The 18063-nt window shown below is 35.4% G+C and overlaps 1 protein-coding gene across 3 annotated transcripts in view; it reads right to left on the bottom strand.

The window, feature by feature from the left end:
* The window catches only part of LOC134485905 (uncharacterized), a 49696-nt gene that overhangs the window by 18628 nt on the left and 13005 nt on the right, over nucleotides 1-18063 (bottom strand). For 2 of the 3 annotated variants that reach the window (XM_063282879.1, XM_063282880.1), the window contains exons 6-16: nucleotides 14138-14215; nucleotides 12474-12537; nucleotides 10604-10786; nucleotides 8259-8437; nucleotides 7689-7850; nucleotides 6617-6726; nucleotides 6050-6239; nucleotides 4378-4636; nucleotides 3302-3441; nucleotides 1911-2069; nucleotides 964-1073 (exon numbers count right to left, since the gene is read on the bottom strand). In XM_063282879.1, the coding sequence (XP_063138949.1) occupies nucleotides 964-1073; nucleotides 1911-2069; nucleotides 3302-3441; nucleotides 4378-4636; nucleotides 6050-6239; nucleotides 6617-6726; nucleotides 7689-7850; nucleotides 8259-8437; nucleotides 10604-10786; nucleotides 12474-12537; nucleotides 14138-14215 (1634 nt within the window). The remainder of the gene's footprint in view (nucleotides 1-963; nucleotides 1074-1910; nucleotides 2070-3301; nucleotides 3442-4377; nucleotides 4637-6049; nucleotides 6240-6616; nucleotides 6727-7688; nucleotides 7851-8258; nucleotides 8438-10603; nucleotides 10787-12473; nucleotides 12538-14137; nucleotides 14216-18063) is intronic. The other variant, XM_063282881.1, reaches the window with a different exon arrangement.

The raw sequence follows: 18063 nt of genomic DNA, 5'->3' as shown, positions 1-18063 counted from the left end.
ATATATGTTTTGTGTATGAAAACATCCAGTGTAATTATCAGCGATCCATCTTTCCAGGCACCACGGGGACATATTTAATATCTAATGTATTATGAATCCATGTAACACTGTTGTGACACTGTAGAACTTAAGGAACAGAAATCACAGTAGTGAATCCACAAAATGCCCTGGTATGAGAATGAATGAAGGTTGTTGCAGACCATGTGTGTTCTGTTCATGAAAACATCCATTGTTATTAAACAGCAACCTATTTATCCAACCACAATGGAGTGGAGACACATTTTATTTCTAATGTAGTATGAATCCACGTAACACTCTTTAGACACACTCGAACATAAGTAGGAGGAAGTACCCTAGTGACCCTACATGATGCAGTTACAAAAGCTTCTGCTACAGGCAAGGCAAAGATGCAGGGCTCCTGGTTAGGAACGGGAGCACAAAGCTCCTGTTAAATACGAAAACATTCTATGAACTTTCACACAGAAAAATGATTCAAAGTCAAAGTGAGAACTGACTCAGACGTCTCTAGATAGCTATAATTGAGGAAGAAGAATCCAGTAATAGCTTCATATTCTAATCAATGACCTATTTAAAACCATGGTAGTAATATTGGGATGCAAATAACCCACAGGTATTATACACACAAACTTCTTTTAATTTGTCTCACACAGGAACTAAACCAATACTCTAGGCTGACCTGCACAAAATTTCTTACATAGGCTGACTTCTTGGCCATGACAGAAATAAAGGAGAAGACTCCCAGGTGAGTTTACAGACATGATTCAACACACTAGCGTGAGAAATGAACATGTTTAAAAAGTGACAATACCTGTCTGAGCTAAGGAAACCACTTGGCATGAGATATCATGCCACCTAATAATCCTGTATTCACAAGCCTCTGTACCTTACAAAAGCACTGCTTCTATATTGGTGTAGTTCCCCACGTGCTTACTCTATCATTACCTTTGGATGGCAGTAATTCTTCCAACCAGAGTTCCTTCATCCATGATGGTAAGCCAATCTTCATATAAATCAGAAGTAAGTAAGCTTCCTTTAATGTTACTAATGAAGTCCTTTTTAATGAAAATAAAGCAAAAAAGTAATGTTCAATGTAATTTTGTTTAAAACTGGCAGTTTAGACCAGTGATTTTCAACTTGAGTGTCATATCATTTATCTTGTATATAAGAAAATCTATCCATTTTCTTTATTATTCATATCAGTAGCAAAATTTTAATTATGAAGAGAAGTCAAATGAAGTAATGGTTAAGAGTCACAAAACCATCAGGAAATAGATGAGTGTTTCTGGATTAGGAAGGTTGAGAATCACTGGTTGAGGGCTTACTTCCACAAAGATTCCCAAAGTGTCATCTCCCCAAAATCTAAGCTCAAAAGTGGAACCTATGTGCACGATCCTGTGTTTTCTTACCTACAAGTAGAATCAAAGAAGCAGAGTCCTAGTTGCTATAGCAATGAAACAAAATTACCGTCCTTTCAAATTGTCTCTCCTGGATTCTAGTCCACACCTGTATCTGCAACTGCAGTTCTATAATGTACTCCCAAACCCAAAGACCTCTGCCTTGAAAAAGGCCATCTCCTATGTGGAACATCCAGACAGGGACCTATCTTAACTGCCCTCTCAAAGGCTCCAGCCAGCATCTGACTGAAATAGGATATGAGGAGCCACAGCCAATCATTGGATCTTATGGATGAATCGAGTACTTGTTTGGAAGAAATGGGGGAAGGATTCCATGCCCTGAAGGAGACAGGAACTCCTTAGGGAAAGCTACAGAGGTCATGTGTCAAGGGTCCATAGTTCCAGGAATCAGTCATCACATAATCTCAAGGACAGAAAGCACATATGCATCTGCAGAGGGATGCTTAATGTTGGTGATATGAAAACCTTCCTTACCATTAATACGGATGCTATAACTAGAACGTCTTCTTCCTGCCAGTTTATGTGTTCGTCATTTTCAATCCTGTCCCTCAGGGACCAGTGTGAAATTTCAGATACCGTATTAAATATATGATCAGAATCTTGTCCCTTCTCTGCAATTATGGAAAACATATCCTGTGTGGGATAAGGATAAGCTTGTTATTATTAGAGGTCCACACATCTGAAGAATATTTATGTCATTTATTGTTAACCTGAGCAATGGCAGTTTTGGATATAGAGCTATAAATGAGAAGAATGAAAAAGTCATTGACCTTTTATTGTTTCTGCTAACATACACATTTGCTTCCCTAATCCATTTTTTCCACAATTTGTAACATTACGGTTTTGTTTGGACCTCTGTTTCACCAACCATTTTGGTGAATGGTCCTCCATTACTTTTTGTTTCCTTCTATGCATATCCTTCTCAAGCATGCCATCTTAAGTAATTGTTGGAATAGTTCCTTTTCTGAGATCAAATCACTTTTTATTTCCTCTCTGTCCTGGCCTCTATTACGAATCTTAACTTTTGTGTTTTTAAGAATTTTTTTTCACTATACATCTACAACTTTTATTTTCTTTTTTTGTGTTCTCTTATTTTTACCTATGTCTAATGATGCTGTCACATCTAAGAACCCAAGCAATGTCATTCATTCTTCCATAATTTTACTCTGTAAAAATGACTACCATACACAGATTTACCCCATATTTTCTGCATTTTCAATAGATTACATGATTAAAAACATGGTTATCAGAAAATTCTGCTCTAAAATACCTAAGAACTGGGCAGTAATGCTTATGTGTCTGACACGTTCAATTTGTTCACACACAGCTTAAATTTCCAGCATAGCTATAGTGCTAAAATAGATGTTGGACAGTAAATATATATATTTCGAAAGAAGTTTAGTAACGAGTTTAAAATAGATTATGGCATATTAGGTGACATTTAAATATACTCTAATAGGATAAAAGATGTTAATACATAGCAAAACTAATCATTTTATAATGTAAAGTAAAAGTCTAGAGATATTTCTAATTATAAAAGAGTGATTGATCTCATAGCAATGAGTGACATGGAGTCATAAAGAAACTGGAAAACAGTTGGGTAATCATTGGGGCATTTCTATAGACCCATTTCTTCCAACAAGCTGGTGGGTTTGTATCTTGGATGCAAAAACTGTAAAACATGGGAAATCTATTTCTTTTTCTTCTTTTAAAATTCTTTTTCATTACATGATTCAAACTTTTGGGGAACTTATTTTACTCGAAACTGATCTTGCTCTCATGGATAAGTTATATAAACATTCATCAGTTTGGTTCAACAACTTAGTGAAAACAAAGGTGCTGTAGAAACCCCAAATGATACTCACAAATATTGGAGTAGGCAGGCTTTTGCCTTCAAAAATTCTCACAAGAGATTTGCCAAACAAACATTTCTTTGGTGCTTGTGGTAGACTAAGCAAAGGTATTGCTTGGTTGGTATATACATTTCCTTTACTTTTCTCTGAATCTAAGAAAGAAGGGAAATCATTGTTTTAACTGAACAGATTTAGCCCTCATTTAGCCTTAGTAGACCCTTTTCAGTGTAAGGCCTGCATGCCTTATGTGATACCACAAACACACAGAAAATAACTAATTAATATTATAACATTTATTATGATCTTGCTTTGTAAATCACTGGATATATAGTTGTATATGTCCCATACTTATGGGATAAACATCAATTTCTTGTGTTTGCATTGAAAGCTATGCATACAAATATTAGAATCAAACAGTCATATAGTACCAGTCTTTTCATCCCCCTGTGTAACACTCTGACTGCCATTGACAACAGTAAATTAATAGCAGTATCTGGATTTCCCAACACAGTTTGACTAAGTACAGTTCTGTTACAGCCCTTGGCTTTCTCCACTGATCTATGAGCTCAAATCTCAGATCATAGTGTCTATGTCAAACATATGGGTATATTATGCTATATATTCAGATTTTCATAAGAGACTAGCATAGTGCCACATGGCTATATTCCCAGACCTCAGGAAGAAGAGCAAGGGGGAGCATAGTGAATTTGAGGTCATTCTGGTACATAAAGCAAGTTTCATGACAACCAGACCTGTTACATAGAGAAAACCCAATTTGCTATTGAGTTGATATTTTCTTTAAGAATCTATGTTAAGACTCAATTTTTCACTGTAAGTATCATTTACTTACATATCCTTAATTATTTAATCTCATTGCTGGGAGTAACCTCTAACATAAAGTAAGGAACAGTGGAAAGAGGTACTTAAATTAGGAGGCAAATAATAACAATGGGATAATACCTATAATGCATAGGCAAAATTTTTCTTCACATGCTTCAGGAAATCCTTCATTGATGTTTGTTACAAATATATTTTCAGTGCTCAATGATTCTACCTTTAAGTTATGGTAGTAGAACAAGTTTACACACCTAGAATGTCTTCACAGGGAAGAGGGGCAGCTGGACTTCCTGGCAGTGCATTATAGTCAGGAGTGCATGTCCTCTCAGTGGGGCAGCTGCTGAGTCCACGATTGGTTTGCTTCACGTTTCTGGTATTTGCTGAAGTGTCAGGGGAACATGAGGACTTTGCTCCGGGAGGATGAGTTAGGGATGTTTCATATGACACTGCAACCACGTCCTCTCCAAAAATTTTTGGAGTGTTTTCGATCATAAATGTTACCAGAGAAATCTGTGGTAAAGGAGGGCAAACACAGAATGTCTCTTTTAGTTTGCCTGGTTGCAAATCACATTTTACTTATTAGTCTTGGAGGCTAAAAATGTGCAGATTAAAATTCTGAGAAAAAGTTAGCTGTTAGAATACAGGGGCTGGCTATGCCAGACATTTCAAAGATTCTTAGATCTAATGTTCAAGTGTGATCATCACAGTGCAATGTTATATAAGAGGATGATTTCCAGTTTTTACATTGTGATGGCCAGTACGTGATGTGTACTGTACACTGAAATAGCTTTGGTTACATTTGATACACCCATGAGTGAGCATGATTGTAAGGATGCTTATAGAAAGGCAGAACTAAGGAGAAAAATGGCTTCTCAATGCAGGCACCATCTGATGAAAAGTTCCCAAGGGTTGTCTAAAAAGCAAGAGACAGGCAAACCCATCTGAGCTCATCATGTCTCAGTACAGTGCAATGGTAACAGCTGCATCAGTATATCACTGTAAGTCATTTCTTCACATATCCTTAATTAATTACTTAATCTTAAAACAGTGATTACTCAGTTCAGAAGCAATGGTAACATCTTGATCTTATGGTTCATTGTATTGGGAGGTATTTGAAATAAGATTTTCTCGGAGGAAATGGGATAATTATTGATCTTCAATGGCAGCTACTTTGGTACCCTGTCTTTTCCTCCTGACCTTTGATTCTACACAATGTGAGGAATATTATTGTTTCTCAATTGGGCTGTTTTATAATATGAGCCTTAGAGGTCCAATGACAATTGGTCAATTAATAATGAATCAGAAACTCAGATACTTATTAATGAAATGAACCATTTGATCAATATACTATGTAAATTTTGGTGTTTCATTATAGTATTTAAAAGGTGGCTAACATAGAAGAGTATACTCAATCACTTTTCTAAATCAATCATAACCAGCACCCAGAGCGCAAGGGTGTACTTACTAACATTAATCAGGAGTTCTAATGACCTTATCTGATTAAAGCAATCCAAATTGCATTGCCTTTGTTTTGTTGGGGAAACCACCCTGAAAACAAGTAGAATTTCCCACATTCTACACTGATTATATCCGTATTAAGTCTGGTTTGCTGACCCAATCAATACCCAGGATTATTACTTTTTGTATCATTTCACAGCATTTGTTTTCACTGCGTGAGTCTAGGACATTCTAAATGACGACTAAAGACTGAGTCACTGAGCTCAAATACACATTTATGTTTTAGTTAAAATTCACCAATGATTCCTTCCCTGCAGAAGAACACCTTTCAAAGCTGTACTTCCTTTACAAAATGAAACAAAACCAAAACCAAAACAATCACCCACAACAACAGAATAACCTGGATTCTCAGGATAATCCTTTTTTCCTGTCTCATTGTAAAGGCGTATCAAAGTTAGGCGTTACCTTTATGGGAATGTCATTTGTCCCTCCGTTATTGCAGTAACTGGGCATGAATAAGAGACATGGAGCTATCCCAACAGATAGATTGTAAGAAGACATCTCATTAACAGAAGAATTACTTTTTATTTCATATAATATTTGAAAAATTTGCCTCAGAAGCACAGCATTTGCAGATGGCAGTTTATCTAAAAGGCTGAATGTAGAGAAAGTTATTTTTAAACAAGTATACTCGATCTGTAAATATGAATGAAGGGAACAGAGTGATTGTATCATTTGCTGGATGCTCTCAAAATAAAATGGAAGAATTTTTCTTCAAATTATTGCTTGAAATATTTATCCAATTCAGAAAAAAAGACAAATCTAATTGGAATGTGAAGGTAAGATAAAAGCTTGGGCCACTGTAACTCACACTTCTCTTTTCAAAGTGTCTTTTGTGTGTGTGAACAAGTGAAACCTTTTGCTGTCTGTCAATGTTTTTAGTAAATATTGCTGTGATATATTATCTCTAATGTGTAAGCAAATACTACTTCTATTTTGTTGATGTTGTTCACAGAGTTTGCCAACAATTACCTCTGCACTGCAGCTAATTTCTCTTCGTCATCGACTTTTTTGGTTACAGCAATCCACTCATCATACAGTTTTGAAGTCATCAGACTTCCTTCAATGTTTTGTAGAAAGTCCTTAAAAAAAAGCAAAAATATTTTATGGAAGAAATTAATCATGGAAATTATTCAAAATGCATTCAACTGTAAATTTCAAGTTAATTCTAACTTTCTTCACAGCTCCCGAAATTTCCCCTACTTAGAATGTTCCACAGTATATTGGTCCAGTAAGTTTCATCTATTCAAAACAGAAACCAAAGAGTAGATTTTCAGATTTACATGGACTATAGAAAAATCTGTCCTCAGCTCAACATTCCTCTAGTGGACAGCTGAGCCAGCTAGCACATATAAGCAAAAAATATTTCAGTTCAAATACTATTTTACATGATAGAAACATAAATTATGGTAGTAACCACAACAAAGACAACCATAGGAAATACTATCTGATTTCTCAGGAGCAGAAAGCTATGTCTGGTACTTCAAGCAGGGAGGAACGTGTCGTCAGGGTTCTTAGTGAATGCCCTGCCCCCATTTCACTAAACAAGTGTGACTCCTAACTCTATTATTAATATTTTACTAATATTCACAGATAACATAGCCCTTACCCGTCAGAAAATTTCTCTTTGCAATGGTTGGAGACTGTTACTTAAAACTACAGCTATTTAAGGCACAAAGAACAAAATATCCTGTGGCTCTGAGCCCCAATTTATGCATATACATACTAACTCCTCAACTGTGGGCTCCATGCATTGGAAAAGAGTGTCACAAAGACTGTATACCAGAGGACAAGGACATTTGCTTTGACATTGGATCTCCTAGAAATGAAGGGAGGGCTCAGTTTTGATAATCCAACAATAGCATTGCTCAAATAATTTCTGAACAAAACATCATCCATATTATTATGACTAACTGAGGAGACTTAGAGCTTACCATATTTCTCTCATGTGTATCTATTGTCAGTCAATGGAATGCAAAAGGAAGGACACTATTCCCATTCACTCAGGAAGCCTGAGGGTGGATGATGGAAGGACTTTCCCTACCTTAAAGATCCACGACACGACATGCACTGATAGCTTGTTCATGTCCACCTCTTCTTCTGAATCCAATTTGTCTTTTATTGTTTGGCACATTGTTATACTCGGATGTATTATAAAGACACCCTCGGTTGTGGGCCCTTCCCTTTTTAGTAGGGACAGCATGTCCTAGAGGAAGAAGGGAAATATCTGTCAGGCTTTCTGCACCACAGAGCACTATTGGCTCCTTGAGAACCAGAACAATGGTGTGCACAGGTGCAGTGCAAGTACTTGCATGGTCACAGAGTCCCTCAGGCTAGTTTTGTGCCTCAATTTTTGTTGTATATAGCCAACGTTAACATTAATCCTTAAAGTTCGTGCAACATTTCTTTTTATCAAATTTTCCAAAATAGTTAAGGGATTAAATCAAACTTTTCCAATAGATCATCCCTGATAACCCTCTCTCATCTTCTTATTTGAAAGCCAATGATTTGAGACACAAATTTTACCCCACACTGTGATAGAAGTGAAGGAATAGGGATTTAAGAAGCAGGATTTTGACTTAGGAGAGCCAGAGAAGAACCATATGAGACATACCAGAATTGCCAAGGGCAGGTTGCCATCCTTACAAATGGAACTGAGTTCTCTTCCAAACAGTTTTCCTCTATTATTAACTTTTGGGGTGGTGCATACTTGGTCTGGGTGGGGCTCACAGCTCCTGTGCCACCACGATGATGTAGAAGTTCTTTGTTTCTTAAGAGTCTTTTCCTTCATATCTGAACAGGAGTTGAGATCATTACATGGGATAGTATAATTTATAAAGATCTTTTACAAAACTAAATTTAAGTAGAATATGTCCCTATTTTAATAGGTTAATAATTCTGTTGTGTTTATACCTCCTTCTTCTCATATAACCTACACTGTTATTAATCTTACTGATGTCTCTAAGACAGGGTCTAAAGTTCTCTAGGTGCCATTCCCACAAGATGATGCTGTCTAACTCCACAGTTCCTCATGAAATACTAGGTACCTTGGTTGAACAAGCTCCCTGAAATATGTACAGGCTGTTGCTTCAGTAGTCACATCCATTTTAATTGACGCCCTTCCTTTATTCACATTTAAAATTTTTCTGTTTACTTCAAATGTTATGATGAAGGTCTTTCTATCCTTAGTTTTTTGTTCAGTATTTTCAAGAACCATTCTCAAGTTTATATTAGCAGCAGCATGTCCCCCTCATGAGAAAATACATGACTATACATTGTAGTGTAAGAACACAGCTGAAATCCTAGTTTCTTTTTCCCTTCTGAGTTTTCCTTTAGAATATTGGACCATAAAAAAATTTAAAAACGATTTTTAAAACAAATAAATTAAAAGTAAACAAATGAGTCATATAACACAGTATAAAATATTCTTCCTCACTGTAGAACACATTATCTGCCTGGCTATCTAATGTAAAATCAGGAGGGCAGAAATCACAAGTAATATTACATAGACTGACAAAGGTCTCTCAGTGAGTGTGTGTGTGTGTTTGTGTGCGTGTGTGTGTGTGTATGTGTGAGTGTGTGTATATGTATGTGTGTGTAGTTATAGATATATATTATACCAAAACCCATTTCAAAATATTGGACTCAGAACTGTTTCTGTCTAAAAGAACTGCAGGGACAAAAATGGGAGCAGAGACTGAAGGAAAGGCCATACAGAACTTGCCTCAACTTCTGGTCCATCCTATCCATAGACACCAAAACATGATAAGATTGTTGTTACAAAGATATACTTGGAGGCAGGAACCTGACATGGCTGTCCTCTGAGAAGATCTACCAGCCTCTGACTGAGACAGATGCAGATACTTACAGGCAACCATCCAACTTAACCCTGGGTCCCCAACAAAAGAATTAGGGGAAGGAATGAAGGAGGAGAAATGAATAGCAGCCCCATAGGAGGGACAATAGTATTAATTTACTTGACCTCAGCGCTCCCTGATCTTAGATAACAACACGAGAGTACACATTGTCAGTCTGTGGCCCCTGCTACATATGTAGCACATGTATGTCTTGTCTGGCCTCAGTGGGAGGGGATGTCCTTGCTCCTGTGAAAGCTTGAGTACCCAGAGAAGGGAAGGATAGATGGATGAGGTGTGAGTAGGAAGATTGGTGGGGTAGCACCGTTTTAGAGACAAAGGAGCAGAGGGATGAGGTTGGTTATTCTTAGGGGGGCAGTAAGGGAACAACATTTCAAATGTAAATATAATAACTATGAAAAAAAGACAAATTTTAAAAGAAATCAAGTTAGTAAATGGGAGGGTTCCAAGAAAACAGAGTAAGGAGAAAGTATAAAAGTATTCTATCCTTTGCAGAATATTTTTTAAAAAATAAAAATGCCCAGTCTATCAATTTTAGGAATATTGTGACTCTAGATTTAGGTCTAAAGTATATGTTTATATAATTTGAAATGAGATGAAAGACTTGGCTATAAGCCTAAGTTAATTTGTATTTGAAGCCTGCAACAGATTATTTTCAATCCCAAAAATCTACTTTTTCTATGTAGTTTTCATTGCAATAGTTTGTCAAAATGTAGTTCTTAAGTCACTTTGTGCTCTAATCATAGAAACACTCGAGGGGCAACATATCAGGATCCATGACTTAGGGCCGCAATTCTAATGGGACAAAAATGTGTTCACACAGTGCTTGGTATACCAATTTATGGTGAATATCTGTCTGGAATAAGCGACATGTTCTCCCTATAACCAAGCCTAGTCTTCACATCAGAATTTAGAGTTCTCTTCTTGTGGACCTGGAACATATTTTTTAGTTTTTTTTTGTTGTTGTTGTTATTTATTACAGTACCTCTCTCCCAAGCAAGGAAATGATAGTATGGTGTGATATTTATTGACAAATTAAAATGGGAACTAAGAAAAGCCACCCTAAAGAAAACAGCGGACTCACTTTTTTGCTGTTGGCTTCTGGCTGAGTTTCTGGGCCTTAAGATGAATTGCCCCTGTGCATCAGAGTTTAGATATTTCATGATCAGCCCAGGTAGGGAAGGGAAAGATGTAAAATGCCTTAAGTCCCGTGAACTGAAGTTCTTTTGAATATTTATCATTATAATGTCATGTGGATACTCATTTCCTATGAGAAAAAAAGAACATGAATTGTAACTGAATATGGGCAAATCTTCTGATACAATTTGTATGCTTTCTATATTTCTCCTCTTCATATTTCTCCTCCTCCTCCTCCTCTTCCCTCTTCTTCTTTGGGATAATGAAGACTGTACACATGAAAACATTAGAACCCTATTCAGATAGTAGAATTAAGTTAGCTGACAACTCTAAAAACAATGAGGAGAAAAATTTCTGTGTGAGACTTTGTTTAGAGAATATAGATCTAACAGTGCAATGTATTAGAGTGACTTTGTTATATTCTGTTCCAACCGTTTGAAGACATGCCTGTTGGAGTATTAATATCAATAATATTTTACATCATAAGAATCCTTATGCACTTGTATAACTTTACATTAAGCAATTTAAATATTTCACACCGCATACATAAAAAAATATGAGCGCTAAATGTCTTCACAAAGATAATAGTCAGAACCTATACTAGCAACTTAAAAGCACAATGAAAAGCCTAGATCAAAAAGGAGAAAGCAAACCAAAGAGAAGCAAACAGCAGGAAAGAATATCAGGTCTGAAATCAATTAGAAATAGAATCCATAAAAGCAAGATCTGTTCTTTGAGAAAATCAACAAGACACATAAACTGAAACTGAATAAAAGTCTCAGAAATAGTATGCAGATTAACAAAATCAGAAATGAAAGGGGAGACAAAACAGAAATTGAGGAAATTAAAAACATCATCAGGTTTTACTACAAAAGACTATACTTGACAAAACTGGAAAATCTGGCCTTAATGGGAGAGCATCTTCAGAGATTTAAGTCACTTGTAGGAAGATCAACTCTATGTGTTAGAGCTTCACAAATTTACCTTTGAAAAGTCCAGCTTTGCAAGCACACTTGGAGATCTCAGATTTTTAATTCTTATTCAAACTTTTCTGATAATTCTATTACCATTATTTATTTGGCAATAATCTAGTGTGGAACTAAAAGAAGGCAAAAAACCAAGTATCTGTGAGTAAGGCAGGCTGTTTCCAGAAATCAGAATATTATCTCACATTCAGTTACAGAGTTACTTGTCATGTGAGATGTGAACTGAATATTTTACATGGATTCAGAGAAATGGCTACATTTATAATATTCATTACGAAACAATCTATATAATTTGGAATAAAGAGAAAAAAACTGAAGATATTGCATTTTAGATTTAAACTTGTTTCTGTGTGTAAGACTTTTGCTCACATAAATGCCTGTTTACTATGTTGCACTTGGTGATTGTGCAGGTCAGATGTGGGAATTAGATGCCCTGAAACTGGAGTTATAGACGGGTGTGAGCTACCATGTGAGTGATGGAAATCCTTGAGATATCTCTCTAGCTAGGAGGATATTCTGTAATCATCACCAAATTTTTTTTTAATTATTTTCTCCAGAAACAAGATGCTTAAAATTTTGTTTTGTTTGCCTTTTCAGGAAAATTCTGTTTTTCAAATAGAAAATCCCAGAAAAATTCCTGTTATTCTCAGACTGTAACTTACGAGATGTTATCTTGAGTCTGAAGGTCATATTAGATATTAATTATGATTTAAATGCATGACATTATGTTTAAATCATTTTGCTTTAGTGTGTAAGTATAAGACAAAGTAATGAAAACATTGGGAATTCACCAAACTCAGCTAGTCTCTCTTTAGATTTCCCTGTTATTACCTTGGAGTGCTCTTGGAGCTTCCCCAGGGCGAGGACAGAACCACAGTTGATAATCTTCAATGTTCTGGAAGGCAAAAAGAACCAACCATCACAAATAAGGTGACATCAGAGTCTTGAAGAGTCTAGAATTTCCTTTACTTATCATATCTAGCTGTATAGCAGGGAAATTATTTAGACCAGTATTAATGATACGTTTTCTGAACACAGATTTGAGCAAACAGGACTGCTTTCAGGAGAAAACCTTTGGGTACTTGCCTTTCCTCTTTGATGGAGCCTTGATCTACTGATCCACAATAAAGTAAGAAGTTGCATTCAGCCATTATCACTAACCAAGACAAATATTATTATAATTTCTTACATCTGTGCATACTGGGTGAGGAATACTGAACTTCAACTTAACATGAGCACACAAACTAGTGCTCACAGATGCACATACACACTGTGACTATGATAAGTTTAGCAAAGTGTCATTTCAAAGATAGGAGAACTTCGACAACAGTGAACAAAATAGTAAAAACAGAGAGTCTACGAGTGTGCCTACAAGTGAAAACAGCTTTTGGCTTTCAATGAGAGATGTCCTGTCTGTGGAGATGAAGCACAAGTGTCTATCCTGGAAAATAGACCCAATGCTGAAAAGAAGTTCTGGAATATATTTACTGCACACAGTGTGATGGATCCATTTGATTCAACCTTCTAAATAGAACATTATGTGGAAATATTGAGCACCCTCCAGGAGTGGCTCTAACTAGAATTATTAATTGTATTTTCTTGTAGACTCTTATTTAAAACCAATGACATTGTCCCATAAAGTTTTTAATTATTAAACTAGACACTAAAAACACACAAGCAGACACACCACCAACTACCCATCCACACCCCAACATACACAGAGAGGTGATAATGATTCAGAAAGAGAAAAAGTGTGAGAGAGAGCGGGAGGAAGGGAGAGGTAGAGGGGCATAGAGACAGAGAGACAGAGTAACATGTAGATTCTCATTTTACAAACTCACAGAAAGTCATAGACATGTACACGCAAACCCATCACAACACTCACACATGCACAGTTAAACAGAGATACACGTGCACATTTCAAAATAGAAAAGCAAAGATATATACAGATATGTATGCAGAAAGGACATAAAAAACAGACACATTCATTCCAGACTTATTAAAAGTAAAAAAATAAATACCAGAATATGTACACTTACACCTCCAAACCGAGAAATTAAAACAAGCAGAAATGGGAAATACGACAGAATTATATCCCAAATAGGGTTTATAGACTCATTTTCATAAAAAAAAAGAAAAGAAGAAAGAAAACTCTTCCCTCCAACATTGGTTTCCTTTAAGTTAGGTGTGAGCATGTGACAAATTAATCACAATTTATTACAATGTATGTTTATTATCCAGTGAAACTAAGCATATAGCTCAAACCACTGTGCTATGAATTCATTTCACATAAAAGTAGACACGAATTCAAGAAAAATATCACTCGCAGGACTATTATTATGTTTTCGATACCTTCACATAAAAACGGAGGCATTTGTAAAGTCTATATGTCAATGTATCATGATCAGATTTCTTCTGTATTTACACATTTCCACGTATGTGAATCTCAAAAGCAAAATTCCATTTTAACTCAAAGTAAACTGAAAGTAACTTACATGTTTTCTCATCATTGGTAGTAACTTGCTCATTATGTCATTCACTGTATCGAAGTTTGTAGCTTTTACATATAGAGGCTATAGAATGTAGAGAGAGAAAAAATGATATAAAATAACCTTAAAGCTCATGATGAAAAAGTTACTATGATGTAATCATTATTTACAAATTATAATCTGTGAGAACTCCTCTAATATATAACATTTTCTTCCCATTAGATAAGTCTGGAAGACACTCTCTCTAACATATTTATCTTAAAATTAATACTTGGGTAATGAGATATCAAACATAACTGTCACAGGTTGTGTATGATAAAGGGTGACTGAGATGCCATATGTGCTAGAGCTAAGCATCCCGATTTTTCGTTAATTATGGCAGAAGGTAGTCATGGAGGGCTCTTAAAAGGAGAGAAGAGACATTTGCTACCTCCCAGTTGGACTTCCAGCATTAGACCCTACTTCCATGTGCTGCATGTGCACAGCTCTAGGGAAATGAGGATGAGAAGCAGCACAATTATTTTTATAACAATTAAAATTAGTGAGCACTCTTCTCATATCAGGGTTTGTAAATATTAAAATGGTATATAGATATAGAGTGTTGAAATCTTTTATGGTGATAGATCTAGGAATCCAAAATGTATATTTACAAACACGACTTCATGTCTTAACACTCCCAGGAAGAAAAAAGTTATTTGTACTATTAGCTCTCTACTGCCTCTCATATTTAGATTCTGCTCCAAAGACCTAAGAAGACAGCAAGAATAAAATAGCATGAAATCAAAGCATAGTAATCAGGGAAGAAACCACTGATGTACTAGAAATCTAATCATAAACAGACAGTGAGTAGATACGTATATTTTTATGAAGTTAGTTTCTATAGTATCATATATCTTTGATAAGGATTTTAAGTTTCTAGGAAACAGTCCCTACAATAAGAAACACAGCACAAGTGCTCTCTCCCTATCCATAACAACACCCTTGAAAAAAGCCATCTCTTTCACTGGTTTTATTCATTGCTTTTTAATTTTTACTTTCTATTAATCAACTGCTAGGCATAACCAATTACTTTGAAAATTATGAGTGTGTGTGTATGTGTATATGTGTGTGTTTGTGTGTATGTGTGTGTGTGTGTGTGTTTGTGTGTGTGTGTGTGTTTGTGAATGTTTGTTAGAGTGGTTCTGAAGATTCATCCAAGACCCTAATGTTATCTGTCAGCTTAGTAGAATTTTATGAAAAGGATAACGTACACTAACTGATTTTGCATCTTGCTATGCAGAGGCTAGCCATAATGCTAAAGCATCTTAGAATATGAAAAAACAACTCTGATCTTGTAGTTGTAATGTAAAAAGAAAGGAAACAATTTACGGTTTTGTTCAGAATATAAAATTAATCATCTGTGGATGAAAATATAGATCAGCCCTCAGAAATCATATGTAATAAAAGGAAGTAAACACCTGTAAGTTTCCTTCTTACATCAACATGGCATATTGAAATATGTACAACCATTCAAATACCACATACACACAGGAACACAGATAAACATACACACTTGCACACAGACACACACACAAACACACACACACACACACAAACAGTGTGAGCTTAGCACATTTAAAGTAAAGCTTCTGATATTTTGTTGAATATCTGAAAACGTCTGTATAACTTCAAGATAACAAACTTTTATTATAAAGAATTCCACAAAAGAAATAGAGTAACTATACACATAGAACTTTAATTCACATTATTGTAAAATATTTTGTTTTCCGGCCATTAGAAACATATTAATGTCTAATTAATGATTGCAAAGATGTGTACGTCTCTTCCTAATGGTGATTTTGTTTATCAATCAGATTTCATGACAAAGAGATTTTAAATATAATATATTTACAAGTAAGGTTTTAAAGCATGGAAACGAAAATATAACGGGTAGTTATATATGTTTAAATACTTCTTGATTCATGATGAACAACAGAAATGTAAGGAATTTTGTGTTTTTTTTCATCTTTATTAAATTGGATATTTCTTATTTACATCTGGATTGTTATTCCCTTTCCCTGTTTCCAGGCCAATATCCCCCTAACCCCATCCCCTTCCCTTCTCTATGAGTGTTCCCCTCCCCATCCTTCCTGTATTACCGCCCTCCCCAAAACAATCACATTCACTGGGGGTTCAGTCTTTGCAGGACAAAGGGCTTCCCCTTCCACTGGTGCTTTTACTAGGCTATTCATTGCTACCTATGCGGTTGGAGCTCAGGATCAGTCCATGTATAGTCTTTGGGTAGTGGCTTAGTCCCTGGAAGCTCTGGTTGGTTGGCATTGTTGTTCATATGGGGTCTCGAGCCCCTTCAAGCTCTTCCAGTTCTTTCTCTGATTCCTTCAACTGGAGTCCCATTCTCAGTTCAGTGGTTTGCTGCTGGCATTCGCCTATGTATTTGCTGTATTCTGGCTGTGTCTCTCAGGAGAGATCTACATCCGGTTCATGTCAGCCTGCACTTCTTTGCTTCATTCATTTTATCTAGTTTGGTGGCTGTATATGTATGGGCCACATGTGGGGCAGGCTCTGAATTGGTGTTCCTTTGCCTCTGTTCCAAACTTTGCCTACCTATTCCCTGCTAAGGGTATTCTTGTTCCCCATTTAAAGAAGGAGTGAAGCATTCGCATTTTGGTCATCCTCCTTGAGTTTCATGTGTTCTGTGCATCTAGGGTAATTCAAGCATTTTGGCTAATATCCACTTATCAAGCAGTGCATACCATGTGTGTTTTTCTGTGGTTTGAACCCCATTTTTAATAGGTCTAACTTCTTGAGTTCTTTGTATATTTTGGACATAAGCCCTCTATCAGTTGTAGGATTGGTAAAGACCTTTTCCCAATCGGTTGGTTGCCGTTTTGTCCAAACAACAGGACCTTTGACTTACAGAAGCTTTGCAGGTTTAAGAGAGAATATCAACCTTGTAATAGCTCACATGTTCCTTCCATGAGGAATAAAATGTTTTAATTGTTCAAAGATAAATAAAAATATACTTAATATAAATATATTTAACTATCTCTAGATAGAAATAATAACTGTAAATATTGAAATTGCATATTAATAGACTAGATCTGAAGCAGTTTGGTGATACTATTATTAACAATGTATGAATTTCAAAACACATTACTTAAAGTCATGTAGGCATGTATTAAAACGTTTTCCCCAGTCCTGGCATGACCATTGACTCATGATGACCATGCAGTTCTTTTCAATTCAATACTAAGACCAAAAGTCAATATTTTATACATTGTTAATTGTTGAAGTCAAGAGAAGAACATTAATTGAGGGAAAGGATTGACGATATCTTGGAATTGTGCATGTGATTTGGCATTTCTGTACTTCTATGAAATTAACAAATAAAGATAATTCTAAAATTGTCTGCACCAATGTACTTTAAAATATAAGCAATGTGGGGATCTACATTCAATATTAAGAGTAAGAAAAAAATTAGGTGGAAAAATTCTAAAATAAAAATCCTGAAAACATTTTCCTAATATATCTATAGAAAACCTTTATAGGTTTATCTTAAGAGTAATCAAATTCATTGATGATTTAAAGAATTTTCAAACTATAAAAGGAAAAGACTGAAGTATAAAGAGAAAATCAAAGAAAACCAATAAGAAATTGACTTATATATTAATATTTAATATATATATATACATATACCTATATACATAAAGATTCATATATTTTGAATACTCACTAGGGAACATGGAGAAAGAAAATAATGGATGATATTTAAGAAAGGTAGAAGAATGTTTTGATGATCTGATAATAACTCTTAAAGGACAAAAAGGAAATAAAAATTATCATAACATGAAAAAAACTAAAAATTATGTATTCCAATCTTCTGAATCACACAAAACGTATTCAGTAATTATAGGAGGATAAAATATTAAAGC

This window comes from Rattus norvegicus, chromosome 2 (assembly GCF_036323735.1).
Source record: "Rattus norvegicus strain BN/NHsdMcwi chromosome 2, GRCr8, whole genome shotgun sequence".
NCBI classification, from domain to species: domain Eukaryota; kingdom Metazoa; phylum Chordata; class Mammalia; order Rodentia; family Muridae; genus Rattus; species Rattus norvegicus.
Note: the sequence above shows the minus strand (reverse complement) of the source record. Positions and strands in the feature narration are given on the sequence as shown.